We start from the raw sequence: 9,614 nt of genomic DNA, 5'->3' as shown, positions 1-9,614 counted from the left end.
AAGCAAATTGTGAGGTGATGTTCCTCCAATTTGCGCTGGGTCTCACTCTGAGAATGAAGGAGGCCCAGGACAGAAAGAACAGTGTGGGAATGGGAGGGGGAGTTAAAGTGTTTAGCAACCAGGAGATCAGGTAGGTTTAGGTGGACTGAGCAGAGGTGTTTAGCAAAATGATCGAGGAGCATGCACTTGGTCTCACCACTATATAGCAGTCCACACCTGGAACAGCAGATACATAGATGAGGTTGGAGGAGGTACAAGTGAACTTCTGCCTCACCTGAAAAAACTTGGGGTCCTTGCATGGAGTCGAGGTAGGAGGTACAGGGACAGGTGTTGCATCTCCTGCAGTTGCTGAGGAAAGTACCTGGGTAGGAGTTGGTTTGGGTGGGAAGGGACGAGTTAACCAGTGAGTTGCAGAGGGAATGGTCTTTGCAGAAAGGGGTGGAGATGAGAAGATGTGGCCAGTGGTCGGATCCTGTTGGAGGAGGCACCAACGCACACACAGTCATTTTATCACATGAAAACATAGTGAAGTTTACTGAGTGTTAACTGGAGACCGGACACACACAGAGTCATTCATAGACAAGATCTTTGTTGTTTTGATGTTCATTTATTTAGCTGATGAAACTGCAATGTTACAGTTCAATCACAATCACTGGAAGCACAGAACACATTGTGAGCTTTCCAAACATTGGTGTAACAAACAATGTGAAATCAAGAGGGTAATACAGAGAGAGACAGTAATAATTCCAATCAGCACAATCTAAGTCAAGAGCAGGATCAGCCTCCACCACAGGGACTTTCCCACAGGCCGTGTCTGCCCATCACCACCACCCCCGTGTCCCTGGCACTTTCTTGTCTACATGTGTGTATCAGAGAGATGGCACTAAATGCCCTGGACACCGTTCTGCACTGCTGCACCTTTTAACTGGGATGCCCAACCGTTCGAGACTGTTATGTACTGACTTTGAAGCCATTATCCTGTCAGGGAGATTGATGAGAAACTGGAAGGACACTGATTTGTCACTTATCCAGAAGCAAACGGCCCTTTATTTTAGAATCAACACCACTACTTCTACTGCTGATTTTGTGTAGAGAGGAAAGATCACAAAACCAGGTCATATTCAGTTAGAGAGGATGGAAGACCAACACATTCTAAACGGCACAATCATCATTGTCTTCAATAATGACGTTCCCCCCTGATGTAAATGGTGTTAAATCCCAGTCAATGATGTTCCCTCCATCTGTGAAACAACCCTGACTGATCAACTTAATATCATTTGGTTTTAGAACACGATCCCACATATCAACATCTGTCATCTCTCCGACAAAAGATTGATTGATGTCAAAACCTCCACCGACTGAGTCTTGCTCCTGACCAATTATAAACGTACCAGACCCTTTCACAACCAGACCCTTTCCACTAACCTTCTGTAGACTGCCTCTCCCATTGACCCAGACTGTTATCTCACCCCCTTGAGACTCCCAGGTCACACAGATGTGGCTCAGTAAAGAATTCATTTCTGTGACGAAAAATATAGTTCTTTGGTTTCCTAATTCTAACCATAATTCTGTTTTAGATTGTTGCCATATCAGTATACTATTGGCGGAAGAGCTTGTTGCGTACGAGAACAATGAGTAAACGCGATTCTCTTCAGAGGCTGCCCTGAGGCAGACAGTAAAGGCGGTCAAGTAGGCGAAATCAGATGCATCCAATTTGATGAAACTGTTGTCTGTTGCTGTTGGGAATATCGCTGATTTTCCCTTCAAATCTGTAAAATGCAAAGAGTTAGATTGTTAAATCTCAGTTTAAAATTGTAACATTGCCGTCTGAGATGGAGCACAGGGTAACTAGTGAGCAGTTTTATGCAAAGGAATGTTTTATTTAAACCTGATCGACAGAGTGGGAACAGTTCCAGAAGTGTGTTCTACGGAAGCTGTTCTTCACCAGAGGAACAAGTGCAATTGACTAAAGGCACAAATTCTAACCTGGGCAAGTTTTGAAGAAGATTGATTTCTGGTTTGCCAAAATACAACACATTTTGTCTTAGTATCACCCGACCTGTGACCTCTTCTTATTCTCACCGTCCTGAGAAAGAGAACTAGTCATTCTTCACCACCAGACATAATTGGGCAAAGATTCCAGCACATGGAAGGGCAACACATTTTAAGAGTTGGATACAAGAAACAATTCACTAGTTTATTCAAAAGCAACAAAATGCTGAAATAACTCAGCGGGTCAGGCAGCATATCTAAAATGTAAAACACCCCCTGGTGTGTGCAGGGTGGTGTTAATATGAGGGGATCTCTGGTCAGTGCTGACTCTGTGGGCCGAAGGGCCTGTTTCCGCACTGTATCTCAAAACAAAAGGTGACACCTGCTGCCTCGGCACAGACTGGGAATGGAATCTGGTCTCCTGCTGCCCTGCATGTTCCTCAATACCTCTGTCATCAGGTGCACCATGACTGATGCTTGCACTCAGCAACTCCTCACATTAGAAAAGGTACTAACCTGCACTGTCAGATCCTGACAGGTAAATGCACATCACAAGCACAAGTGGAATAAAGGGCTTCATCCTGTCTCCAATCTGTTGAAACAAAGAATTCCCAATTCATTTCATTTCATTTCACTTGTCAATCCATTGAAACTCAGAACCAGCAGCCAGTCCCGTGTGTCAGCAACACACAAACGGCTCCTCTGGTACTCACTGTGTCCGTCTCCAACAAGCCGGTCTCACCTCAGGTGGGTCCAATACCCTGGGCACAAGCTGCTGCAATTTATATCCTGCTGAACCCAGTCACAGCCAATCGCAGGAAGGAACTGAGGGGGTGGAGCAAACTCTGCTGCAATTAATCTGTGTGTCGACATCGTTCAGCATCAGATAATGAGGGGGAGGGTGTGGAGCGAGCCACGTTAATTCATCTTCCCGGGCGGTGATGAAGTTCACCTCTCCCACCTGATCACAGATAGTTCCCCCGCTCCATATGGGAGCCCATCTCAGAGTTGATGCCCACTCCTAATCCCAGCCCTGCCCTCCTACATTTGGACCCCAGTTGCACTGAATCACTCCTGGGGTTCATCAGCAAGGATAGTCCAGGAGCCCATCTCCTTCCTCCCCTGTCTCATGGATTTTGATCAGATCATCAGATCTCATACTCCTCCTGTGAGTCATGTTTGCCGAGACTATGCTGACTGTCCCTAGTTAGCCCATACTGCTTCAAATGTGAGTCAATCTTATCCCGAATAATCCTCTCCAATAGCTTCTCTACCACTGACATACCAGCCTGTAATTTCCAGCATTCTCTCTACTCCTCTTCTTAAACAAATGAACAATATTTGTTACTCTCCATTCCTCTGGGACCCGTCTGCGACAGGCAAAGATCTTCCACAAGGTCCCTACAATCTCTGATATAGGAAGGCACTGCAGTGGTTGCCTTCAATGCACTTTGGGAGGTTGAATGTGAAGGGAAACTATACAGTTACAGGCAACACTCTGCACTGATGTACAGAGTGATCTTGGGGTTCAGGTTCAGAGCTAATAAAATGGAAATTTGCCTTCATTGGTCTATCAAGTATGAAAGACAGGAATTTATTTTGAAGCTAAATAAAAACTTAGTTAGGCCGTATTTGGAATATTGTGTGCAGCTCTGGTCAACCCCTTACAAAAAGTATGGAGAGGTTATGGACAATAGACAATAGACAATAGGTGCAGGGGGAGGCCATTCGGCCCTTTGAGCCAGCACCGCCTTTCAATGTGATCATGGCTGAACATTCTCAATCAGTACCCCGTTCCTGCCTTCTCCACATACCCCCTGACTCAGCTATCCTTAAGAGTATCTAGCTTTCTCTTGGATGCATTCAGAGAATTGGCCTCCACTGCCTTCTGAGGTAGAGAATTCCACAGATTCACAACTCTCTGACTGGAATTCCTCATCTCAGTTCTAAATGGCCTACCCCTTATTCTTAAACTGTGGCCCCTTGTTCTGGACTCCCCCAACATTGGGAACATGTTTCCTTCCTCTAATGTGTCCAACCCCTTAATAATCATGTACGTTTCGATAAGATCTCCTCTCATCCTTCTAAATTCCAGTGTATACAAGCCTAGTCGCTCCAGTCTTTCAACATATGACAGTCCCGCCATTCCGGGAATTAACCTAGTAAACCTACGCTGCACGCCCTCAATAGCAAGATTATCCTTCCTCATATTTGGAGACCAAAACTGCACACAGTACTGCAGGTGAGGTCTCACTCGGGCCCTGTACAACTGCAGAAGGACCTCTTTGCTCCTATACTCAACTCCTCTTGTTATGAAGGCCAATATTCCACTGGCTTTCTTCACTGCCTGCTGTACCTGCATGCTTCCTTTCAGTGACTGATGCACTAGGACACCCAGATGTGCAGATGGTGCAGAAGAGGTTTCCTGGAAAGCTTCCTGGATTAATGGGCATTAGCAATGAGAAGATGTAGGAAAATAACTGCAGATGCTGGTACAAATCGAAGGTATCACAAAATGCTGGAGTAACTCAGCAGGTCAGGCAGCATCTCAGGAGAGAAGGAATGGGTGACGTTTCGGGTTGAGAGCCAATCTGAAGAAGGGTCTCGACCCGAAACGTCACCCATTCCTTCTCTCCTGAGATGCTGCCTGACCTGCTGAGTTACTCCAGCATTTTGTGATACCAGCAATGAGAAGATGTTGGACAAACTTGGATTGTTTTCTCTGGACCATTGGAGTTTGAAGGCAAAACTAATAGAACTAAATAAAATTATGAGAAGCATAGATTCAGTGGACAGTCAGAACATTTTTCCCAAAGATGGAAATATCAAAGACTAGAGGGCATGGTTTGAAGGTGAGAGTGGCAAAGTTTAAAGGAGATATGTGGGATACGTATTTAACACAGATAGTAGAAGGTGCCTTCAATGCGCTGCCAGGGGTTGTGTCGGGGCAGATACGAGAGTGGTGTTTAAGAGGGTTCTAGATGGGCATATGGATATGTAAGGAATGGAGAGATCTGGATCACATGCCAGAAAAGGAGATTGGTTTAACTTAGCATCCTGTACGGCATAAACATTGTGGGCTGTAGGGATTGTTCCTGCCCACTGTTCTATGTTCTGTGGGTGTGGGGAGACCATGGGGAAATGCTAATGAATGGATAATGTCTGGCAGTGAGATGTAAAGAAGGGGACAGTAGAAACTGATAGTTCAGACAATAGAGCTGCCAAAGTGTGGATGAAGGAGCATGAAGCCATCACTGGAGCTGACTGCAAGACCACCGGAATCACTGTGTGTGATTGTATCGGCATTTCCCATGAGGAATATTCAATGATTTACTTTCTGTTGCACCCAGAACTGGATTTTATTTTGAAATGCAAGGTGGAAGTGATGGGAGGTCATAAGTAGTTTGGAGAAGAAGCGTTCAACTGCAGAAACAAGGAACTGCAGATGCTGTTTTTCAAAAAAGACACAAAGTGCTGGGGTAACTCAACGGGTGACGCAGCATCTTGAGAATGTGGTTAGGTGATGTTTTGGATCAGGACCCTTCTTGAGAATGATTGTGGGGAGCAGAGAAAGCTGGAAGAGAGAAGATGCAGGACAAAGTCTGGGGGAAGAGTTTATTGATAAGCAGATGGTTGGGCAAACTGTTGTTTTATCAGTTCAACTCTGTTTTATCAGGCATATATTGGGTAGATAGGGGTTTTTCAGCATGGCAAATGCTAAAGGGCATAGATTTAGGAGGAGGGGGAGTAATTTTAAAGGAGATATATGGGGCACGTTTTTCATTCACAGTGTGGTGGTGCATGGACTGTGCAGCCAGGCAATTGATGATGTACAATATCACCTATTGTATCATTGGAACACATATTAATCATGCCCAGCATCTTTGCATCTAAATCATTGATATAAACCACAAACAGCAATGGGCCCAGCATTGATCCCTGAGTTATACCGATAGTCACCTGGGCACCTGTGAAAAAAACTCATTGGAGTTGAGATTTTGAGGTGGCAGCCGAGAGGATGTCCCCCCAAGTGAGAGATCTAGAAAGAAGAGTCAACATTTCAGAAGCAGAGATTGTACATTCAGGGCAGAAACGAGGAGGACATTTTTTTCTCCCAGATGTTTATTGTTGCTCTTTGGAATGCTCCAACCCAGAGTAGTATAAAGCTGGAGATGGACTGGGAAGCAGGGGTGTGTGGAGACAACGGGGACGTGGTGTTGAGGCCAGGATTGGAACAGCCATGATCAGATGTGTGCCTGCAGTGGTGTTTGGAGATACGTGTCCTTCCTCAGCTCTTGTCCTTGCCTCCACCTTGTCCCATGAGGCTTCCAGCTCCTTTTCCAGGCTTCTAGTTTGGTCCCAGCCAGCACCCATGGTTCTGGAGCTCCAGGCATGAAGGACTGGACCCATCTGCTCTTTGAATCAAGGTGACATCCTGGTGAATCTCTTCTGTACACCTTCCAACTTAATGACAACCTTCCTACAGTTGGGCAGGCAAAACTTGACATAGTATGCAAGCATGGTCTCACCAATACATACTGCTGCATCATGACAATGAAGGCAAGCAGGCCTTCTTCTTCTTCTTCTTGCGTCTTGCAGAAGTTATGTAACATCCTCCAGGCGCTGTAGACAAAGGTGGCAATCCCGAGTGTGTGGCTCTCGGTGTAGGCGGCCAGGGATCTTCAGATGGGAGCTGTCACCTCTGTGAGTCTCTTGGAGCAGGATTGCAGTGACTTTGTGGGTCTGTAGCAGATGTTCAATGATGGTGGTTTTCGCCTTGGTGAGGCCTTTTGCATTCAGCTGCTGCAGGGTGATGCCATTCGGTTCGACATCCATAGGTGCCCGCCCTAAGAAGTGCGCATGCTCCGGGTTGGCGCCAAACTGCAGCCACTGAAGTTGCATTTGGGCTGCAAGCTGTTGTTGTTTGTTCGTTGTTATTTCTGCTATTTCTGCTTCTGCTGTCTCTGTTTGTTGTCGTTCACCTGACTAAGGTCAGCTGACAGGGCTCACCACGAGGAGGTCGACAACGTGAGCCCTGCAAGTAAGCCAACACCTTCTTAACTGTTCTGTCCACCTGAAATGTCATTTCCAGGGGACCATGTACCTCAGATCTGTGTTTTGTGTTAACCTCTCCAGGCCTCTACCCTTCACTGTGTAAGTCCTGCCCTGTTTTGATATACCAAAGTGCAACACTTCATACTTGTGGTCTCTGAATGGAGCCTACTGCACAGCTGATGATCAAACAGCTATTGCAAGACCGCAATATGACATTCGCCACCTTTTCCGCATTGACCCTCCTTGTGAGTTCTGCAGGGATGCAGGAAGCAACACCAAAGCAGTCATCCTTGCTGCCAATTTCCACCCCACATCGCTGAGTTCCTTCACTCCATCTCCAGGACAGAGAATCAAAGTGCAGGTTGGCCATAAACACACATTACAAGCCCACACAATCCCAGACCTACATTGGCCCTATTTTCATTTTCCTCAGTAAACCAGTTGTGAATGCATACGACCAAATCACTGTTAATCCCATGCATATTAACCTTGTGGATCTGCCTACCATAGGGATCATTATCAAATAGCTTACTAAAATGCAAGTGGACAACATCCACTGCCCTAACCTCATTGATCACATTCTTCACCTACTCAAAAAAATCAACGAAGATTGTAAGACACAATCTGCTGTGTACAAAACCATGCTTATTTTGCCTAGGTATCCCATTCTCCACCAAACGGAATTGCATAAAAGTGCAATTTCATCAAGGCTCCCTCCTCCTTCTTGATCCCAAACTGTACTTACATATTAATTACCATTAGACTTTACACATTAGAGATACAGTGCGGAAACAGGTTCTTCGGCCCAATGAATCCGTGCCGACCGGTGAACACCCATTACATCAACACTGTCCTACACAATAGGGACAAATTAAATTTTTTATTGAAGCCAATTAACTTACAAACCTGCATGTCTTTGGGTTGTGGGAGGAAACCGGAGCAGCCAGAGAAACCCATGTGGTCTACCATATGGTAGATTTAGCTCTTCAGGCTAAAGGTATCAAGGGATATGGGGAAAAAACAGGAACTGGGTACTGATTTTAGATGATCAGTGATGATCATATTGAATGGCGGGGCTGGCTCGAAGGGCCGAATGACTTACTCCTGCACCTATTTTTCTATTTTTCTATGGGCACAGGGAGAACATACAAACTCCGTACAGACAGCACCCGCGGGTCAGGGTCAAACCTGGGTCCCTGACGCTGAAAGGTACCAGCTCTACCTCGCTACCCACAGTGCCACCCTAAATTCTCCACACTGATCTTCCTAATCTCCAGGTCCTTCCTCTTGTTGAAAACAGATGCAAAGTATTCCTTTAGTATCTTGCCTATATCTCCTGAGTCCAAGCACAAATTCCCTCCTTTATTCTTGATCAGTCCTACCTTCTTTATTATTTTACTTATTATGTTGCAACTGTCAGGGATTTATGGACGGTATCAAAGATCCCTCTGTACATCAATGCTGTTAAGGACCATGCCATTAATTGCATATTTCTCCCTTGCATTCAACCTCCCAATGTGAAACACCTCACACTTGCTCAGATTCAACAACATTTCTCATCTCTCTGCCCATTTCTGTAGCTGATCACAGATCCCTGCACGACTCTACTGGTCACAGAAACTCCAGCCTGAATATTGTCCTTTTATCAGTAAGCCAGTTCTAAATCCACATGGATTTCATCAAGGCATTCGACAAGGTTCCGCATGGTACCATCACAAGGCATGGTAAGAACCTTAGGTTCCGAAAGGTTAGATCACATGGGATCCAAGGAGAGATAGCTGAATGGATAGAATATTGGCTTTATGGAAGGAAGCTGTGGGTGATGGTGGAAGATTGCTTTTCAGACTGGAGCTTGTGACTAATGGTGTGCCTCATGGTTCTGTGCTGGACATATTGCTGTTTGGCATCTACATTAATTATTTGGATGAGAACAAACATTGCATGATTAGCATGTTTGAGATGACACAAAAGTGGATGGTATTGCTGATGGTGAATATGGTTGTCAAAAATTGCAGGAAGATCTTAATCAGTTGGCCCGGTGGGCCGAGGAATGTTTGATGGAATTTAATACAGAGAAATGTGACTAGTGACTATTGGCAGTGTAATGTGCATTTTGGGATGTCTAACATGGGCAAGACCTACACAGTGAATGGTATGGATCTGGGGAGTGTTCTAGAGTAGAGGGATCTCAGAGTGCAGATCTCCTTGAAAGTGGCATTACAGGTAAATAGAGTGGTCAAGAAGGCTTTCATTACATTGTCCTTCATTAATCAGAGTATTGACTACAGTAGTTGGGAGGTCACGTTGCAGTTCTTTAATGTTGGTGAGGCCACATTTAGAATATTGGGTTCAGGTTTGGGCACCATGTTATAGGAAAGATGTTATCAAACTGGGAAGGATGTAGAGAAGATTTACCAGGATGTTTCCAGGACTAGAAGGCCTGAGCTATATGAAGAGGTTGAGTAGACTAAGACTATATTCCTTGGAGCACAGGAGGATGTGGGGTTATCTTATAAATGTGTATAAAATCTTGAGAGAAATAAATTAGGTAAAAGTACAAAATCTCT

At 45.2% G+C, this 9,614-nt stretch overlaps 1 protein-coding gene across 2 annotated transcripts; it reads right to left on the bottom strand.

Annotated features, from left to right (window-relative positions):
* Window positions 1–598: 598 nt before the first annotated feature.
* On the bottom strand, window positions 599–2,775 carry LOC144606674 (C-reactive protein-like). Of its 2 annotated transcripts, none has more exons than XM_078422976.1 (3): window positions 2,706–2,775; window positions 2,509–2,584; window positions 599–1,769 (listed from the first exon to the last, which is right to left on the bottom strand). In XM_078422976.1, exons 2-3 carry the CDS (start codon window positions 2,570–2,572, stop codon window positions 1,153–1,155), a joined length of 681 nt encoding a protein of 226 aa, XP_078279102.1. In that variant the 5' UTR covers window positions 2,573–2,584; window positions 2,706–2,775; the 3' UTR covers window positions 599–1,152. The 2 variants fall into 2 exon arrangements, with proteins under 2 accessions (XP_078279102.1, XP_078279103.1); XM_078422977.1 differs by having other exon boundaries at window positions 2,735–2,774.
* Window positions 2,776–9,614: the final 6,839 nt, after the last annotated feature.

The sequence above is a fragment of the Rhinoraja longicauda genome, chromosome 27, assembly GCF_053455715.1.
Source record: "Rhinoraja longicauda isolate Sanriku21f chromosome 27, sRhiLon1.1, whole genome shotgun sequence".
Classification (NCBI taxonomy): domain Eukaryota; kingdom Metazoa; phylum Chordata; class Chondrichthyes; order Rajiformes; family Arhynchobatidae; genus Rhinoraja; species Rhinoraja longicauda.
The sequence above is the reverse complement of the archived record's forward strand: the minus strand, read 5'-3'. Positions and strand labels throughout refer to the sequence as shown.

Excerpts from the sequence above, each read along its gene's own strand:
- LOC144606674 (XM_078422976.1), bottom strand. The coding sequence starts at position 2,572 with ATGAAGCCCTTTATTCCACTTGTGCTTGTGATGTGCATTTACCTGTCA. Across the intron at positions 1,770-2,508 it reads GTCAGGATCTGACAGTGCAG|ATTTGAAGGGAAAATCAGCG; the intron begins GTTAGTACCTTT and ends TGCATTTTACAG.